This window comes from Gymnoscopelus braueri, assembly GCF_963280865.1.
Source record: "Gymnoscopelus braueri genome assembly, chromosome: 15".
Taxonomy (NCBI): Eukaryota; Metazoa; Chordata; class Actinopteri; order Myctophiformes; family Myctophidae; genus Gymnoscopelus; species Gymnoscopelus braueri.
In genome coordinates, this window is record NC_137620.1 from 3828149 (window position 1) to 3849190 (window position 21042).

At 39.8% G+C, this 21042-nt stretch overlaps 1 protein-coding gene across 6 annotated transcripts in view; it reads left to right on the forward strand.

Annotated features, from left to right (window-relative positions):
- camk2d1 (calcium/calmodulin-dependent protein kinase (CaM kinase) II delta 1) overlaps positions 1-19390 on the forward strand; it is a 151969-nt gene extending 132579 nt beyond the window's left edge. For 5 of the 6 annotated variants that reach the window (XM_080452047.1, XM_080452050.1, XM_080452052.1 and 2 more), the window contains 5 exons: positions 1173-1221; positions 13080-13155; positions 14280-14374; positions 15531-15764; positions 16530-19390. In XM_080452047.1, coding sequence (XP_080308173.1) covers positions 1173-1221; positions 13080-13155; positions 14280-14374; positions 15531-15763 — 453 coding nt within the window. In that variant the 3' untranslated portion in view covers position 15764; positions 16530-19390. The remainder of the gene's footprint in view (positions 1-1172; positions 1222-13079; positions 13156-14279; positions 14375-15530; positions 15765-16529) is intronic. The other variant, XM_080452049.1, reaches the window with a different exon arrangement.
- Positions 19391-21042: the final 1652 nt, after the last annotated feature.

A 21042-nucleotide genomic window follows, 5' to 3' on the forward strand; every position in this document is an offset into this window, starting at 1 on the left:
TTCACTAAGTATATTTACGTAATGTACTTAACACATCGGGTGCCAAACACGGTCTGAACCGTGTTTGCGCAGAGTAGCGGTCCGGTGCCGAACACGGTCCAGACCGTGAAATATGTCTTTTTGTTTTTTTCGTTTTTCTCCACACGGGCGGGGCTAGAGCAGCTCTGGGAGTACCCATTGTGATCTTGAGAAGGATAGGCCAGATAGATCACCGGGAAAAAAAACATGGCTGCCATCCACTTCCTGTCTATTTCCTTCTTTAAAACACCTATATCTCCGAATCTGTTTCCGGTGGGGAAAACCGGTCATGCGCGATGCGCGATCCCCCCCCATTGTAACTCGCGAGTGAAATGTTATCGTTCCAGGCTGTAGCCAGGGTCATCGCGCAACATGAATGGATGTTTTTTTTTACATGGATTTGCTCCTCGTGGAGTCTAGAGCTTTAAACAGCAAAGCGCAGTCAATGGGGAGAATGCTGGCACCCAACGTAAGTTGTTATGAAAAAATGCTGGCACCTGATGTGTTAAGTACAATTTTGAAGTACTTTTTACTTAAATGTTTCAATACTTTTTTACTCCACTATGTTTTAGAGGCAAAATATTGTAATTTAAATCCACCGTAATTATTGTATTTGAGTTACTACTTACTTTGTAGATGTATACTGTATTATTAATATAAAACCCAATGGTATACTAAGCAAATTTGTTTTTATATATACATTTTAAAAATGTGTTTCTACTTATGGTACTTAAGTAAAATTTGGTGCAAATACTTTTGTGCTTTTCCTCAAGTAAAAATGTTGAATACAGGACTTTTACTTGCAAACAGAGTATTTCTACTCTGTGGTATTGCTACATTTACTTAAGTAAAAAAAAAAAAAAAAACACACAAACATAATAATCTGAGTACTTCTTCCTCCACCAGTGGGGGATTAACAATGAAAAGCGGGTCACAGTGCCAAAATAAATCCCGGTTTTCCAAAAGGTAGCCGGTTAGTGCTTCCGTGGGTTGTTAACGGGCTGACAGAGCCAGCCAAATGTACCGACCAGAGCGGAGCTTCTTCCCCGTCTCTGAGTCTCTTTTTTTCCCTTGCGTCTGGTTGGGCCTGTGTGTCTGCGCCGTCACCTATGCACAAACCAAACAAACCCACCGTCTGTCTGTCCTTCTCCCAGGAGTCCAGCGAGAGCGCCAACACCACCATCGAGGACGAAGACGTGAAAGGTATGATCTGTTTATTTTATTTTTTTTACAAAATCGTCCTCCTTTCGTTATCTCAAAATGAAGTGCTTTCAGTGACGGGGCGCAACAGGAGTGTCCTTTTTAACCCGTTTAACCCATTAAGAGCGGGAACGCATCTGTGTCATTTTCAGATTTCTTTGGCTATAAAAAAATGTGCAGATCTACAAGCTCATAGTGTGGCATCGAGTGCAGCGCTGCAAGCTTTTAGATCTGCAATGTTTTGGAAAATCTTGAAAATGTGTGCAAATCTTTGAATATATATATTTTTAAAGCAAACATTCTTAACTAAAATCTTTGCTTCTGGGGGTTCTATAAATGTCTTCTAAATCCTAACAGTTGTTTTTTAAACTCATGTTGCTATAATATCAGTGGTTCTCAAACTTTTTTCATGTCAGGACCCCCAAAATGATATGTATATACCGTGGACACCCCCCATCTCAAAATATTTTGTTCCAGGGACCCCCAGAAGCAAATATTTGAGTTAAAAGTGTATATTTATATTCAAAGATTTTCACGATTTCTATTTCAAAAATAGAAGATCTACAAGCTCGTAGCACGGCACTCGGTGCCGCGCCATGAGCTTGTAGATCTGCTATTTTTGAACAGCCAGAGAAATCTAAAAGGACACGGATGCGTTCCCGGTCTTAAAGGGTTAAGACCTGAGGCCGATTCCACAAATGCCTTCAAAATCAGTAGTTCTCAAACGTTCGAGATTTTATTTTCAAAAATAGCAGATGTACAAGCTCATAGCGCGGCACGAAGTGACACACTGTGAGATTGTAGATCTGCTATTTTTAAATAGCAAACGCAAAATATCTAAAATTACCCATATGCTTTCCTGGCTTTAATGGGTTAAAGGCCAAATACGTGGTATTCCGACATCGTAAAAGCACTACCGGTTCGGACATGGCTTGGGACATCTGGAGGTGCACGAGTTACAAGAGACATTTCTGAGTACCGCCCAATCGGAAGTTTGGAATGACGTCAATTCGTAGTTATATCACCTTCCTTTCCGAACAAAGGTCGAAAAGAGCATAGTATCTTAAACGTGGGGTAAGTGATATGTTTTGGGTTAAAACAAAAAGTGTTTTGCTAAAACGTTAAAGCTCTAATATTCTGATAGTAATCATTGCCATAGAGGGTTTTTTAAGTAACAGGAGTCTCTCCAGCGCTTTAATATACTGAAAATACGTTTTCAGGTAGGTGACAAAATTCCAGCCAATCAGGAGAGAGTACCTACCAAGTAGAGAGTTATAGTGTTCCAGTTACAATTATGTCTGCTCGTTTCTTTGTGTCATCACTTCCAGTTTCACTTGTTTTATCTGTATCCCGGCTGAGTTCTCTATCCGGATAAAAATTGGTATCCTGACAGGAACATGCATTTTCTGTTTAATAAAGAGCTGGAGAGACATGGAGACTCCTGTTACTGGACAAACACTCTATAGCAATGAGCACTATCAGAATATAGAGCTATTTAACACTTATTGTAACCAAAGAAAATCACTTTCCCTGCCTTTTAACTCTGAGCGTGTACGAATGCAACCAAACAGGTCCATTTGGTTCCATTTTGTACACACTCAGAGTTACAAGCAAATAAGCCTCTGCATTATGTTGGCACGATGCCCAGTGTAGCTAAATCCCAAATCCGGTTTGTACCGCAACTTCTCACAATAATGTGTAGCTTAGCATTAATGTTGTCTGGTTTTTTTTGTCCATCATGCCGCTTTCATCAGCTATGTTGTTTGCTCTTGTTTCATATCATGTGGCTGTTCCACCTTTCATATTTTATATTTAGTTTATGTACGCAAAAGTCCATTATCAAGTACATGTATGTATCATGCTGCCATCATTCTACCACTAAACAAACAAAAACTGTTAATAACACTATGAATAGTTTTTGTTGTTGTTCTTTTAATGAAGGAGAGGCTCAATTTTGTCTTGACTTCTAAGGTCTTTTTTTTGTGTGTCCAGTACAATGACACATTAACGAATAGCGGCACAATGATATGTGAAATTATTTGCTCATTCGCTACTTCCTACTCACTATCTAGGGACTGACTGTATAGCCTACTGAACTAAAATCGCCTGGGTGGTGTGTTTATGTTGTGATCTAAGATTCTCCAATGGGGATTTCAACACAAAAAAGAAAGCCACAAACCAGGGTAACAGCGCCCTCTAATGGCAGTGACGTCAGACTTCAGCGCTTTATCTGCAAAAAAAAAAAGAAAAAGCACTTTCGGACTCTAGTAGATCACAATTCAATTGTGGCAGATCAAGTGGGATGACGCTGCTCGCGGTGGTACACTGCTTTTCACGATGCATTGTGGGTTATCATGAGTCCACTATATAGGGCATAATGATACTCGATACAACACTACAAAATGGCAAACTCAGTACACTATGTGAGTGGTTTGTGACACAGCCAGTGTGTGACGTGTTGTGAGCTTGTAGATTGACTATTTTAGATTGATTGCGCGCAACAAAGTATAACTCGGGCTTAATGACTTGGTCATCCCCATCCTGGGGATTAGCTCAAACTACAGAGAGAGAGAGAGATTCCAATTTTCTGTCATTTTACTTCTACTCCACTACATCTCAGAGGCAAATATTGTACTTTTACTCCACTACAATTATTTGAAAACTTTAGTTGGAGACCACCTTAGCCCTATTTTAAACCTATCTACAAGTATACTTTTACGTAAGTAAAACATTTGAGTACTTGTTCCACCACTGCACGCGCGCACACACACACACACACACACACACACACACACACACACACACACACACACACACACACACACACACACACACACACACACACACACACACACACACAGAGGGAGACAGAGAGAGATGGGTGATCAGCCGGGGACTCCCAGCTGGTGTCTAAGTGCACATTGACATTAGCATTCTGATGTTAATAGTGCGTCAGGTTGGTGGGGTTTCCGCGCGTGTGATTCATTTGGGCAAGATGGCTGCCGACCCCCGTTGTTGTGACCTGTTAATGTTGTGGATGCAAGCAATGCTTGCGAAGGATGCGTGTTACTCTCACAACTTGACAGCTTTCTGAATTACTTATTTAAAGTGCCTCACTGCCATCTATTATGCATGTATAATACTGTTTTTGTATTCATTTATTTATTATTATATTTATTCAATATCATATCAACGCACAGATGTAAAGGGCGTTCAATAGCACAAATTAATGGGAAAAAAAGCTGGAAAACATAGTTAGCTGGTTTCTGCCCGACAGCGACGATATACACTGAGGATTTTACTGTTATCTGTGGCCGACAGGGTTATCAGCCTCTCTCTTTCTCGGCCCTCCCTTTTGTTCAACAAAGCAGCAAAATTTGCTTCGCATTATGGTGACCCACCACTCCATTGATAGCGCTGGGAAGCATTTGTTCATTTTCTTTTCAAAGGAAGATAGTTTTCATATTCCACTTTTCCCCCCCTTCACTCTTATTGTCCATTCACCTCAGCGTCTCCATACTTCAGACTGCAATCCCAATCTGACATATTTAATCAGTCTTTTTTTCCCCTGTCAAAAGGACTGAGAAATTAGTTTTGGAGTTGAGAGTGCTGCGCTAATCCATTAAGACCGGGAACGCATCCGTGTCTTTTTTAAGATTTCTTTGGCTATTCAAAAATAGCAGATCTACAAGCTCATAGCGCGGCACCGAGTGCCGCGCTATGAGCTTGTAGATCTGCTATTTTTTTTAAATCGTGAAAATTTGTCCGAGTCTTTGAATATATATATATTTTTAAAGCGAACATTTGTAACTCAAATCTTTGCTTCTGGACGGGGGAGGGGGGGGTGCCTGGAACAAAATATTTTGAGATGTATCGCTCCAGTCCGCGGCCAAACGCATATCATTTTTGGGGGTCCTTGACAGGAAAAAGTTTGAGAACCACTGATATAGAAACATATGTTTTTCTTTTTTAAACGGTTAGAATTTAGAAGACATTTGTAGTATACACATTCAAAGATTTGCAAAAATGTACAAGCTCATAGCGCGGCACTCGGTGCCGCGCTATGAGCTTGTATATCTGCAATTTTTTAATAGCCAAAGAAATCTTAAAATGACAGAGATGCGTTCCCGGATTGAATGGGCTAACGGCGGCTTCTCGTGACATTCCGACCCTTGGCACAGAAGCGGGGGTTCCGCGGCGGAAACAGAAATGGAGGAAGTTGCACGTACTGTCGGCCGCAGGGAAATGGTGTTTCCTATGCTAGACAGACTGTGACTCCCAGACCGTGACTCATTTGCAAACACGCTGAATAATGGATGGTCTGTGTCTGTGTGTGTGCCATGGCGGAGGTGGCTTCTTTCGTGGAAATGAAAAGGAAAAACAAAACAGAAAAAAGTTGCATAACACAAGGGGGTTCCAAAACTTTACATTTGGTGACTTCTCGGGCCGCAAACTTCATAATAAAATTCATTATGAATTAACAATTTAAGCCCTATTCAGTAGTGAAAATAGCCGATAGCCAAGTTTTTATTTCGTTTTTGAACATACTGAAATTCTTATGAAGTGTTTTATTTCGTCACCTTCCTAAACTAATGGCCTACGTAATTTTTTGAGGAAAATGATATAGTCAGCTCCTCATGACACCGGCCACCTCTGGTAAAATCACCTATCTCCTAATTGAAAAGGATCATGCTGTGCCCTCCCCTTTTAGTATAATGGCCTATGTCCTTAGTGTGACTTAGGCCAAAATATACATTTTTTTTTGGCCTAAGTCACTTGTTTTTGTGACTTAGGCCAAAAAAGTAAAAAAAATGAATTGGAACACAATTTTATTCAATATGTACTGGGGGTCCCTGCTTCATCTCTCTCTCAGCTAAGGGGTCTCTCTGTCTCTACAGCTCTTTACTACACCGGAAAAGCATTTTCAGGATCTGCGCGCCAATTTCATCCAATCAGGAGAGAGTACTCGTACAATTTACTATTTACATTTTTGGCATTTAGCAGACGCTCTTATCCAGAGCGACTGCTCGACAATAATGCGATGCATTGTGAGCTTGTAGATCTGCTATTTCCAAAAGATTTTTATACATTTGAAAACTTGAAATGGGACATTCTGCATAATGAGTACTTTCTACTTTTGGTACTTTAAGTACATTTTGATACCAATACTTTTGTACTTTTACTCAAGTCAATTTTGAATTCCAGACTTATGCTTGTAACACAGTATTTCTATATTGCAGTATTGATACTTTTGCTTAAGTAAAAAATGTGAGGACTGTTCCTACCACTAGGTAAACCAAGAACCTAGCATCATTCTAAACAATGTAATATCAAGATATTAATAATCTCTACATTGAAATAGTATACCAGGTAAACAAGCATCTGTCTAAATACTCTAAATACAATCTAAATGACATACAGGAGGATACTAGGATAAACAAGTGATGAAATTAGAAGACAGAATTGGAACTGGAACACTAAAGGATAAAACAGTATTTTCTGTTTATTAAAGAGCTGGAGAGGCAGACACACACACACACACTATAGCAATAATAATTACCATCTGGAAAGAGCTTTAACCTTTTCACAAAAAACATCTAGGTTTAACCATGAAATATCACTAACTCTACCTTTAAATGAACAGTGAATACTTAACAGTGCAGTAAACTAAAGTGTAATATCATGGTCTGTGGTTGGTGGCTTTATTACAGTAGGCTTAATGTGAGCAACAGGATTAAATGACCTGAGAGTGCACTGTACCTGCTCCGCTGTTTCATTGCTCCCTCTGGTGGCCACACACTGCCACAACACCTCTTCAGCCTCAGTGCAAACGAGTCCATATGCAATCAAACAGGTGTTCTCCTGCTCAGCAGGGAGAGCTGCTCGTTGCGGCCGTGGCAGACATACAGTAGATATCAGTGGTGTAAAGTAACTAAGTACATTTACTCAAGTACTGTAGTTATGTAAAATGTTGAGGTACTTTTACTTTACTGGAGTATTTCCAATTGTCTATACTTTTACTTCTACTCCACTACATCTTGGAAGCAAATATTGTACTTTTAGTCCACTATATAAAACTTAAGTTACTAGTTGCAGATATAAATTATTATACTATAAAACATACATTAACCACTTTAGCCCTATTTTATACCTAGGCTATTTGAAGTGGCCGATCTACAAGCTCACAACGTGTCGCATCGTGACGTGTTGTGAGCTTGTAGATCTTCAAACATTCAAACATTCTAGTACTTTTACTTTTGGTACTTTAAGTACATTTTGATACCAATACTTGTGTGTACATTTTGAATTCCAGACTTTTACTTGTAAAAGAGTATTTCTACATTGCAGTATTGATACTTTTACTTAAGTAAAACATTTGAGTACTTTTTCCACCACTGGTAGATATACAAACTAAATAAGAAAAAGAGGTTGTGCATCAGCAATGGGGGTGTTCTCAGTGGAGTGCTAGACCCAAAATCCAGTATACATATTAGCAAAAATAGGAATTGAAAAAAGGCCGAAAAAGACGCGTAAGGGTTAAAAAATGTGGAAATGTTAGTACTTTGTCCTCCATTGATTAGAAATGTTGGATGTGCTGCCTTTTGGGGATTTTTTCAATTCCTATTTTTAAGAGACGGGCGACGGGTCATCGAGACTGCCATGTTTTTTAGGGAGAGCCGCGCCTCCTAATGCGACATATGCCCCACATAATGTCTACTGATAATTTTTCAGGAAATGACAAAAACTAAACAAAAAGTGGAGTTAGGAGGTTTTGTTCATCATTGATAAGAACAGCTGAATGGACTTCAAAGCTCTCAATGAGGTTGAGGTCAGCTAAGTCCACCCTTTGGTGGACTTAGCTGGTTTTGTCAGAAGCGCTTTTTAATACTTTTCATTGGTTCAATAAAGGGTGGAGGGTGGACGTAAAGGGTGTTCAATAGCACTGATTTATGGGGGGAAATGGAGTTAGCTGGTTTCTGCCTGACAGCAACGATAACTTGGATGGATGGATAGATGGACAGTGTTTTTCAGTGTGCGTTGGTGTATTTTCCACAGTGCGTTGTAATGACCCTAATCACTGTACCAATCACTGCATTATGTCCTGCAGCTGTGGAGACTTTTCTATTGATTATGATTTGATTTATACAGGAAATCCTGTGTGTGTGTGTGTGTGTGTGTGTGTGTGTGTGTGTGTGTGTGTGTGTGTGTGTGTGTGTGTGTGTGTGTGTGTGTGTGTGTGTGTGTGTGTGTGTGTGTGTGTGTGTGTGTGTGTGTGTGTGTGTGTGTGTTACTCTATTGAGACATTTAGGCCCTGGTGTCTGGTAGGACACCTACTGGCAGTGGTGGAAAAAGCACTCAAATGTTTTACTTAAGTAAAAGTATCAATACTGCAGAAGTGGTCTGTTAAAGTAAAAGTCCGGAATTCAAAATGTACTTGAGTGAAAGTACAAAAGTATTGCTATCAAAATGTACTTAAAGTACCAAAAAAGTAAAATATTTGAGAATAGCAGATCTACAAGCTCGCAACGTGTCGCGTCGCGACGCGTTTTGAGCTTGTAGATCTGCTATTTTCAAATAGCCTAGGTATAAAATAGGGCTAAAGTGGTTAATGTATGTTTTATAATGTAATAATTTATATCTGGAAAGTAATTAGTAACTAAAGTTTTCAAATAATTGTAGTGGAGTAAAAGTATAGTATTTGCCTCTGAGATGTAGTGGAGCAGAAGTAAAAGTACTGAAAATTGGAAATACTCCAGTAAAGTAAAAAATCACACCCTGTGTGAAGTGGGCGGTGTCTTGCTAGCTAATCACAATACTGAATGGAGTCGATCAATCATGTACAAAGGATAAATACATTTATTGAAACACTCTTTATGATGGACAAAACCATAACTTGAAAAAAACCAAATTTTGGTTTTTTTCAAGTTATGGTTGCTTATATAGGGCTATGCACATGTGTCATGTGACACTGGCCAATCACAGTCCTGAATAGGCTGTGATTGGCCAATCACAGCGCTGGATAATTCTAATAATTTCCTGGGCCCAGATCACAGCGCAGGAAAATGTACATTTTTCCAAATCTCACTTATAGGGGCGGTTTCACCGCCCAAAAATACCTCAAAATTGTACTTAAGTACAGTACTTGAGTACATGTACTTAGTTACTTTACACCACTGTCTACTGGTTGATAAGGAGAAGCCAAACATCTCCCCTGGTCAACACCACTTATGTATTGCCGCTTCAAACGGAAGGCGAGAGAGCAAGGTCTGTCTGGTGTGTCAACATAACTGGTGTCATTGGCCTGGACCTGGGGACCTTTGTTGTTGTTCTTGTTGGGTTTTGCAAATAGCAAAGACCTCTTTTTTTGTGTAACACCATCGTTGGTAGGTTTTTGCTGTGTCAGTCTATTCATGGACTATTATTAGCCTAAGACAGCTGCTTTAAAATAACTCTATATTGACAGAAACAACAATATTTTAACTCACTTAACTTTTAAGTACTTAAAGTACGTTTGCTCAAATTGTAGATCGGTCGTTTTTGTGTGTGTGTGTGTGTGTGTGTGTGTGTGTGTGTGTGTGTGTGTGTGTGTGTGTGTGTGTGTGTGTGTGTGTGTGTGTGTGTGTGTGTGTGTGTGTGTGTGTGTGTGTGTGTGTGTGTGTGTGTGTGTGTGTGTGTGTGTGTGTGTGTGTGTGTGTGTGTGTGTGTGTGTGTGCGTGTGTGAGTGAATGTGCGTGCGCAAGTATTTTTACTCAATTTAGTAACTTTCAGGTGCTATGACTTAAATTTGTGACTTTTTACAGACTTTGATGACTTAAAAGTATTTTTACTAATTTTAAGTACTTTTAAAAGTTTTTTCTGACTTTTACGTGTTTTTACTAATTTTAACATCTTTTAAGTATTTTTTACTAATTTTAAGTATTATTGTGTGCGTGTGTGCGTGTGCGTGAGTGCGTGCGTGCGTGCGTGCGTGCGTGCGTGCGTGCGTGCGTGCGTGTGTATAATTAGTGTAACTGGTTGCATCTTTGTGTTGCAATCAGCCGCAGCTGTTGAGGCCGTGCTCAAACAGACGGACAGACCCACACACAAAGTCAGTCCTAGAAAGAGCCAATCGTAGAAAGGTCTTGTACCTTATCTCTCTCTTCTTGTTAGCTTTTCTGTTGCCCGTTAAAAGACTCCTAGAGGTAAAGAACAGAGGTACAAAAGCTGAAATACTCCCAAGAGGTATAGCAGGTGCAGCAGACAGGTAAAGAATAGAGCTATAGGCTTACAGGACTCAAACTGGATCATAGACTTAAAAAGGCAAAGTAGTTAAGCAGTAGAGGTACAGTTAGGCGTTCAACACCTGGGTGGCAAGAAGAAAGGTTTGGTAGGGAAACATGCTTCGTTCAACCACAGTTTGTGCCTTGTTGTTGTTGACCTGTGTGGAAATGACAAGCGGTCTTGGAACGGTGAGCAGTCAGACCGCAGGCAAGACGAGTGGAAACGAATCCGTTGAAGGTAAAGGCAACAAAGACGACTTCATTTGTCACGTTTTTTGTCGTGCAAGCTCCAGTCATCTGCAGTTTAACCCATAAGACCGGGAACACATCTGTGTAACCACTTAAACCGTTATTTTATACTTTGGCTATTCAAACCCTGCTATGAGCTTGTAGATCTGCACATTTTGAAAAATCTTGAACATTTTGTGCAAATCTTTGAATTTATATTTTTTAAAGCGAACATTTGTAACTCAAATCTTTGCTTCTGGGGGTCCCTGGAACAACATATTTTGAGATGGGGGTCCGTGACCAAATACATATACATTTTGGGTGGTCCTTGACGTGAAAAAGTTTGAGAACCATTGATATAGCAACATACGTTTAAAAGAAAAATTAAGCAAAGATTTGAGTTAAAATGTTGGCTTTAAAAAAAGATTTGCACAAATTTTCCTGATTAAATATTTTTTTTTGTAGATCTACAAGCTCATAGCGCGGCACGAGCTTGTAGATCTGCTATTTTTGAATAGCCAAATAAATCTTAACATGACACAGATTTGTTCCCTGTCTTAATGGGTTAAAGACAGGGAAAGAAACAGAAAAAGAGGTCAGATGTATCGAAATGCGCGATTGTAAAATATAAACATAGGTGCATGGTTAAAATGGCAATGGAGTGAGGCAGTTAACATGGCAGCATATCCTCACTGTCAGGCAGAAACCTTGTATCTCTTTTTGTAAAAGAGTGTCACACATGCAAGGGTGTCACACAAACGTAGTTAAAATACCAGATCTACAAGCTAACAACGTGTCGTGATGCGACCCATTGCGAGCTTGTAGATCGGCTATTTTCACAATTCTAAAATGTTTCCATCCGGTTTCCACCCAACAGCAACGATATATAGTAACAAATATTTACATAAGTTGCATAGTTTAAAAAAGAAAAATATCGTCACAAGGTGACAAGGTCCACGGTCGTCTTTGCAGACATTGCGTTTTTTTTCCCTTCATTTTGCATTCCGTGCACCTTCATCACCACATCATAAGCTTCATATCGCTGTCATTTCCATCGTGTCAATGTTACTGTAACAATTGGAAGCATTTTTTTTTGTTTGGTTTTGTGGCTGAAAAGTGCATGTTGTTCATTGTTTTGCGTTCGTTATCTCCTAGGTGTCCTACTTAGCATGAAAGGTAACGTTATACTGTCGTTAACCGTGAACCACACTGACTTTTTCCCACTTATTGTACGGTCCTCACAGGTCTCTCCTCAGATCCTTTGTGTGTGTGTGTGTGTGTGTGTGTGTACAGTAGGGATGCACGATATTGAGATTTTATAGAATAACAGGTGTCAGGTCTACCTGACACCTGTTATACAATAGCTGTGATCCTGGATGCAGATGCAGACTTCAAAAAAGCATTCTTAATACCTGATTTATTAGGCCTACTGATGAACATATTAGCTCATTAAACAACTTAAATGTAGTATTGTTTTTTACTTAACATTGTTTTCCAATTTGTTGACACCTTTCGAAAGATCCCGCAGAAAACACATTGAATCTTCAGCCTTCATCCCCACAAAACACTTTTCAGCTTCACATTCGAATATAAATATGACATATTATAAACATACATATTGTTGCTGTCCGGCATAAACCAGCTAACTCCATTTTGACGCTTTTGCATTTTTGTTCCATAATTCAGGGCCATTGAACACCATTGAACCAATGAAAAGCATTAAAAAGCGCTTCTGGCAAAACCAGCTAACTCCATTGGATCCTCAAACTCCGGTGGAGTTAGCTGGTTTTGCTGACTCCAGGCTCCACCCCCTTTTGACCTCAACCTCATTGTGAGCTTGGAGGTCCATTCAGCTGTTCTTATCAATGATGAACAAAACCTCCTAACTCCACTTTTTTTCATTTCCTGAAAAATGAACATTTTAAAGTTAGCTGGTTTCCGCCGGACAGCACAGATATTATACAATACTATAAAATAAAATATAGCCTAAAACCGCTATATTATTTTGTTATTGCACATGATACCGATATGGAATTTTTAAGACCGATATAGTGATATGATAACCAATTAACTGTGCATCTCTTGTATACAATGTGTGTTTGTATGTATTTTGTTTCCGTCGACTTTTGTACCCCCCCTGGTTCCATTGTAGCTCTGAGAGTGTACAAATAGACCCGTACGGGTCCATTTGGTTCCATTTGTACACTCTCAGAGTTTGAATCAGCAGTGTATCCTTGTTCCGTTGTTCCGTGCTTTACCTGGCCCAGTGTGGTTGTGTTCTGAACACAAGTGGTTTATATACAACTTTGTGTAAAGTGTTCACTGTGTGTGTGTGTGTGTGTGTGTGTGTGTGTGCGTGCGCGTGTTTTGCAGCTCGTAAACAGGAGATTATTAAAGTCACAGAGCAGCTGATTGAGGCCATTAACAATGGAGACTTTGAAGCATACACGTGAGTACAATTAAACTTTATTTTATTATGATTGTACCCTTAGTACAATTATACTTGACTGTATTATTGTTTTATATGTTGGCACAACTCACTTTATTATGTGTCATTCATCGTTGAATTAACTCTTCATTAAAAGTTGCTGTCAAATATATATATGTTTGCTGTTTAATGTGAGGAAAGCACTCTGCAGTTAAAAGAAGAGTCACTAGATGGCAGAATGGTACTTTATAACGACAGCTTAAGTTTCCTCAACTACAAAAAGCCACCTGCAATTCAGTACACACACACACACACACACACACACACACACACATTTCAACCATTTATTTATGTCCACATAAAGGAGAATACATACAGGGACACACATATTATAGGTGCAGTAAGGTTACATTCACAGAATCATGGCATATGTTTTCATGATACAATAGGCATGTCACTCAGTCCTCTATGGGTATAAGTAACAGCGTCACCGCCATATTTGGCGGCTGCCAATTATAGCAGAGATGGCACGATACTGTGCCAGCCTTTTTGCCTCCATGTTGGGCATCCTAAGTTGTTGAAGCCCTCCAACAACTAGTCTGTGGGTATGTCCCAGGCTGCCAAATATAAAAACAAATGGTCTGCACCTATAGCCCAGCTCTGAGATGGTATGTAGGAGTGGTTGGTATTTAATGACCTTGGGCCTCCTCTAGGCAAAGGTCAAAGGTGCAGGCTATCTCTAATACAGACACCTCTCTGGACTCTTCATCAACTACACCATCATATGGTGTATTAGCTGTCAAAGATGTACAGTATATGTCTGGGTTATCACAGAGATGGAACATGGATGAAATGACAGGGGAATGTTTGTACATTCTCTCTATGACATTTTGATGTGTCCTTCGCTATGAGTTCCACTATTCTATCGTGACGTGCTATGTACATCCCTTTGTATGCATAGCGGCCATTCAAGATGTGTGACAGTGTTTCAGCTATCTATTCTGTGGTGTGGTGCAAGCAATGAGGAACCTCAGTGCTGGGGAACACACACACACACACACACACACACACACACACACACACACACACACACACACACACACACACTCCGTATTACTGATGTTTGTGTATTTACGTTCTTCCAGAAAGATCTGTGACCCCGGCCTCACTTCCTTTGAGCCCGAGGCCCTGGGCAACCTGGTGGAGGGCACCGACTTCCACCGCTTCTACTTTGAGAACGGTACACATTGCTCACTGAACACACTGCTGTTATTATATTATAAAACATACATTAACCACTTTAGCCCTATTTTATACATAGGCTATTTTCAAACATTTTAGTACTTTTACTTTTGATACTTTAAGTATATTTTGATGCCAATACTTTATCACTTTTACTCAAGTAACATTTTGAACACAGGCCTTTTACTTGTAAAAGAGTATTTTTGGTATTGCTACTTTTATTTAAGTAAACATTTTGAGTACTTCTTCCACCACTGCTATAGAGTACAGAAGTCCTGACGTCACTCGTTCATCCCCTCGTAAAGTCATTTATCTATGGAGAATAACATTGAATCATCTCATATAAGAATTGTGGTCGAAAAATAACAAACTCTCTCGGCGATATTGTCAGGGACGTGACTCTGTATCGTTTATCATAGTCAGTCACTCATATTTGATACAGTCTGTTTCTGGCGAAAATGTAACTAATTTGGCGGATGTAACATTAGCGTTTTCTCACCGTCAGTTGATGCTTCATTTCCATAAGAGTCAAACCGCCAGGGTCATTTGTTTATTTTTGGAACACGGTTCTTATTTGACGTGATATTAAACACGTCAATGGGAATTCTGAATGGGGGGAGGGAACCGTGACCCAGGTAGGATGCGTAAATTACGCCAGACTTCGGTGCTCTATACTTTTACTTTTACTCCACTATAATTATTTGACAGCTTTAGTTACTTTGCAGATTTAGATTATTATTACAAAACACATGAACCACTTCAGCCCTATATATATATATATATATATATATATATATATATATATATATATATATATATATATATATTCCGGCCATTTGAAAATAGCCGATCTACCAGCTCACAAAAGCTTGTAGATCTGCTATTTTCAAAATATATTTTTTAACTTGTGAAATGGTACTTTTTTCAACATTTTGATGCCAATAAAACTTTGGTACTTTTACTCAAGTACATTTTGATTACCGGACTTTTACTTGTAACAGAGTATTTCTACACTGCAGTATTGATACTTTTACTTGAGTAAAAAATTTGCGTATGCCTACTTTTTCCACCACAGCTGACCACCTAACGACCTTCATCTCTCTCGCTCTCTCTCTCTCGCTTTCTCTCTCTCACTCCCTCCCTCCCCCCCCCAGCTCTGTCCAAGGGCAAGCTGCCCATCCACACCATCCTGCTCAACCCGCACGTGCACCTGATCGGCGACGAGGCGGCGTGCATCGCCTACATCCGCCTGACACAGTACATCGACGCCGGCGGCCTGCCGCGCACCATGCAGTCGGAGGAGACGCGCATCTGGCACCGCCGCGACGGCAAGTGGCAGAACATCCACTTCCACCGCTCCGGTTCGCCCACCGTGCCCGCCAAGTAAGGTGACTATAAGTAAGGTGACTATAACTAGGGTTACCACCTGTGAATGGATGAAGTACTTACATTTGTTACTTAAAGACGGGGTGCCGTGATTTTCAGTGATCCCCCCCCCCCCTAAAACATAATCATCAGGTATTGTGGTTATACTAGGAGGAATATTTTTTTTCAAAAAAGTGTACTGAAAGTGTTAAAATTATGTTTTTCTGGACACGCCTCCAGTTCATTAAGCTTAATGAAGTTCTATCAACCTCATAGACACATGAAAAACAGAAAAAGTGCAAAACCATGGCACCACCTCTTTAAGTAATAGTATCAATACTAAAACGTAGATACACTCTGTGTTTTAGAAGTAGATGTCCTGTATTCGAAATGTACTAAAAGTACAAACGTATTGGTACAAACTGTACTTAAAGTACCAACACACACACTCACGGCCGGACCCGTCGCTCCCACAACCTGGATTAGAACATTGGGATGTGTTTTTGGAGTAGTTGTGAAAATGATGTCGTCCTGTCCCATGCGTTGGTTGTAGCGCATGGAGTATAGTCCCTGCCCAGTCCCTGGTCAGCAACAGTAAACTGAGCACATGCGCAGTACGGTAGTAGTGTTGGGCAGCAGTCATCCCATAGCTTGCACGGATGTAACCATGGCGACGGCTGTAACCTCCCATAGCCCAAACTCTACTGTATGCACAATGTAAAACACGTGATGTATTTTTTTGTAAATTAAGCATCAAAACCCAACGTTTCTTCTCTCTTGTGTTCCAGTTGAGAAGGAAGACCCTCGACTGCTGCCACCACCCCGACTCACGGACGCCCCTCTCCCCCTCAGCCAACAGCAGACCAGCCCCAAACCCACCCAAACATCGACGCTAGATTCCCCACCCAGAGTGTTGTTTACATTATCGTCGCTGCTGGACTGAAAGATTCTTGTTGACGTATGAAAAAAAAACAATAAAAAGAAAACGCAATGTCCCAATATATCATTTTATAGAGAGAATGTGTGCTGTTTTTGTTCTCTTTTTTTTGGCTGAAGCGTGTTTTGTTGCGGTTTTCGGCGACCTCCCGCGGGTTTTTAGACGTGTTTCTAAGATTTAAAATAGTTTTCAAAATGAGTAACAGTGGTGGATCTATTCTCTTCATCTGTAATACTTGTGGTTCACTGCAGTGGTTCTCAACGTGGGGACCCCAGGGGTCCTTTGGGGTGGGGGGTGGTTCCGGGGGGTGGGGGGGCCCCAGTTTAAATGTTGATACTTAATGTCTATTTTTATCAGAGTTTCACTGTTATATCTATACCTATAGTTCAGTATAGAAATAGGCTCTGTGTAGTGGCTCAGTAGTTACCCTTTCCGGAAGGCGGCATTCCCATTTCCTGTTCCTGTTTCCCGTACCTTCATTTCATTCGTTAAGCCTCATTGCATAATTGTATTTTAAGGTTTTCAGAAAAAATATATATATTAATAATAAATCACTATCTGCCTAAGTCATCTCTTTGACAAGCATGCTGATAGGCTGAGTTCGTATAGGCAATAATGCATGGTGAATCAGCAGTGTTTGGAGAGTAGAGTTTGGCAGATATCACAATTTGGCATTATCATGAAAAGTATGCACATTTTTTACTTAACAGGTTAACAGATGTTTTGTAATAATAATGAAAATCTACAAAGTAACTATAGTTTTCAAATAAATGTAGTGGAGTAAAAGTTTTTAAAAAAATGCCTCTGAGATGTAGTGGAGTACAAGTAAAAGTAATGTAAATTGGATATACTCAAGTAAATTACAAATACCTCACAATTGTACAGTTCTTGAGTAAATGTACTCAGTTACTTACACCACTGATCATGACTGATGATAACGATGATATCGACGAACTGTATGAAGGTGTCATATGTTTCCAGTTCAAATCTGCTGCTGAAGCTATGCTAAGTTGAACAGGAAACGGGAAGCCAAGCCACCTCCCGGAAAAGGGAACTACAGTCATTTACAGAGCCTATCATGGACCAAATGACAGACCATATCGGACCAAATCACAGTGTTCTTAGATTAAGGTCCCAGAAATCAAAATCAACCACAATAAAATAGGGCTCCGTGGCCTAATGCATATCAAATTGGGGGTCAGTTAATAAAAAATAATAATAAAAAAAAAGTTGAGAATCACTGGTCCTACAGGCTTTAGTCTAAGAATTTCAGGATTGTTTTTTTTTGGCTGATGAAACGTCATACGAAAGCGTTCAGCCTTTAACTATAGTGTCATTCTTCTGTTGTCAATATTTCAAAGGACTCGTCAATGGACAGGAGTTAATGTGACGCTTTGCCTTTAAGGCACGATGACCAATCTATATATATATAACACATCTTTTTAAGTATCTTTTTTTCCAAAATACAAGGCTTATAAGTACAAACAACAAGCTTGCTTTTTTATTATGGTGATTATATAAATGAGATTTTGTTTTGGTAGTTGATGTACTGTAAGTCGCTATACAGTAGACTGTCTTATCTTTGCTTTATCTTGGGAGTGTTTGAAGTTGGCCTTGAGTCTGGAAATTTTACAAATATGACTTTTTTTTTAATCATTTGCAGCTGGCATAAAAGCAAAGAATGACGTGGATTTTAAATAAATACGTAGGGGAAAAGTGTTTTACTATTAACTGTCTGTGTTCGCCTCGTCACAGAGAAACGTGTGAGTGTGTATGCGTGCGTTTGTGTGACAGTCTCTACGATAGAATGTAAACTATAGATTTATTGTTATATACTTAATAAAAGGCCATTGTACGACTCGTGGAACACTTTAAAAGTCAAATCATATTTTCATATAAGGAGGTAGTTGTGTGAATTCTATCGGTTGCTATATTTTTTGTTTGTTTACTTTTTTTTATAAATATATTATATATTGTGATTTATGGAGTTATAGGTGGTGTCTCTGGGCCCAGTTCTTTAGCTTTTTGGAGCTGTACCCCGTGTATTGGTTTGTGTATCCCCACATTACGTTTTATTTCCTGTTTTTTTTTGCTCTTTTTTGGGGGGGGTCCCCCAGATGATTGGCTTAATGTGTAACATTGTTTTTTCACTCAACAGTAAACAAACCAAGTGTATACAGGCTGCACATTGATTACTTTTACCCAAAACTATACTAAAGACATTTCAAACATTGCCAAATATTAACTAAGAAAGAGGCAAAAAAAATGAAAATACGCCTCTGTGAGCTTGTAGATCTGCTATTTTCACAATATTTATCTGTGGAATCGAGTCAAACTAAATGTAATGCCTCAATTCCAAGTGCTTGTCAGGGTTGAGGGGGTCCCCAGTTTAAATATGGGGGTCCCGGCCTGAAAAGGTTGAGAACCTCTGGTGTATAGTGCAGTGGTTCTCAAAGTGTGGCCCAGGGACCCTCAGGGTTCTTTAGTTTAGAGTGTAATGGTTCCATTTGTACACTCTCAGAGTTATGCGGGTCCCTTGCACCCATTTGTCCTTTGTATCCAGTGGGCCAAATCTTTAAAGGTGATGTTTTAAAATATTTCTTTTTTTTTTACCAGGGCCCTACTCTTAAGTTGGGTGTAAATTGTACTGGAATTGGTCCCATTCGTTCGCCTCCAGATGTTTCACGTCCATCGATAAAGCTAGTAATTCTGCCTTTTCCCCCCTTGTTTTGCCAAATACAGGCTTAAATTCTTACATCTGTCTGAAAACATTATTCCACTGGATAAAATAAATAAATAAATGGCATTGTTTGAATTGTAACACTCCTCCAGATGTGTAACGGCCGGAGGCGACCAAATGGGCCGAGTTTTTTTGTACACCCACCCATTGATTGTGGTCCAAATGAGGTCCAGGTTTTTTTTTTTTTATCCCTTTTTTGTCTGGTTTTAGACTTATTTGCACAGTGGGTGTGACACAACAAAAAAAACGTCTCAACTAGCGAGACGAAGCTAATTGATTCGCATTTTGTGGGGAACAAAAACAATGCGACGCCAACGGGGACCACAATTATTTTTTTCCTTGTTTCTAAACCGGATCACACGGCTAGTTTTAGAACAAATACCACGCTTTCCTCCGAGGTGGAAAGTCTGGTGACGCGATGTTAGTGGAGAGCAGAGGGAGATGTTAGGATATACCATTGCCATTGTTGAAGAAACATACAGTATCCCGCATGTTTCTTCAACAATGGCAATGGTATATCTGTGGGGTTTTATGCTGTAGGTCAGGGGTCTTCAACGCTTTTCAGGCCAAGGACCCCTTAGCTGGGAGAGAGATGAAGCAGGGACCCTGCATATTGCTAATGTAAAACAGAAATCCTATCACACAAATATTTGGTGGCCCCCTAGTGGACCCCCTGTTGACGACCCCTGCTGTAGGTGTTTTATTTGGATTGGTTGCAAAGTGTAACCTGATGATTATCCCCCCCCCCCCCCCCCCCCGCCCCACACACAAACGCCCTTCGTAAATCTTAAGTTCTTGTTTTTTTTCTCAGAAAAGGACACAATGTGTATTGTTGCCATGACGGGAATGGACTGATGTATGTTTAAGAAATATCAAATAAAATGTGATTTATGGCAAATCTGTTGTACAATATTGACTATCAAATTATGTTATGAAATGAACCCCACTGAAAGTCCACAGACAACTATGGCTAGAAGGGGGGGCATAAGTCGAAACAATTCACTGAGCAACACTTTCTTTGTACACAAATTAAGGCATTAAGGTACATAAATACATGATACTGACCATGATACTGACATGATACTTCATTCTCTCTTTTTCAATATTTTCATAGATTTAAATGTTGTTTTAGATTACAAAGACACATATTTAAGACAACATACACACAAAAAATGTAATAAAAAGACAGAATCAACAACAAGCCAGCAACCAACAATTGTTTCATAATTGTTCTAATCGTTGGTGTGACACGGCCGGGGGTCGAACCCCAACCTCCTAGTCTCAGAGCGGACACTCTAACCACAAGGCCGCTGAGCTGGTATCAAGGTGATATAGTAATATGAAAAAAATCTGCCTCCTGGTTGTGCTATAATAGGCCAATGTGAAAAAAGTGGCATTTCGTCCTCGGTGCCACGTCATTATTCCAACATCCCATTATTCCGACGTCCCGTTGATCCCATTATTACTAATCCTAACCTCACACTAACCTAATGGTCGGAATAATGGGATGTCGGAATTATGAGTGGACCCCTCTTCCTCGAAATCAGACGCTGCATTCATGATTTGAGGCATTAGTTCAAAACGAGCCTCTCCTGCAAACTTTAGATGCCAATTTGTGTGATGT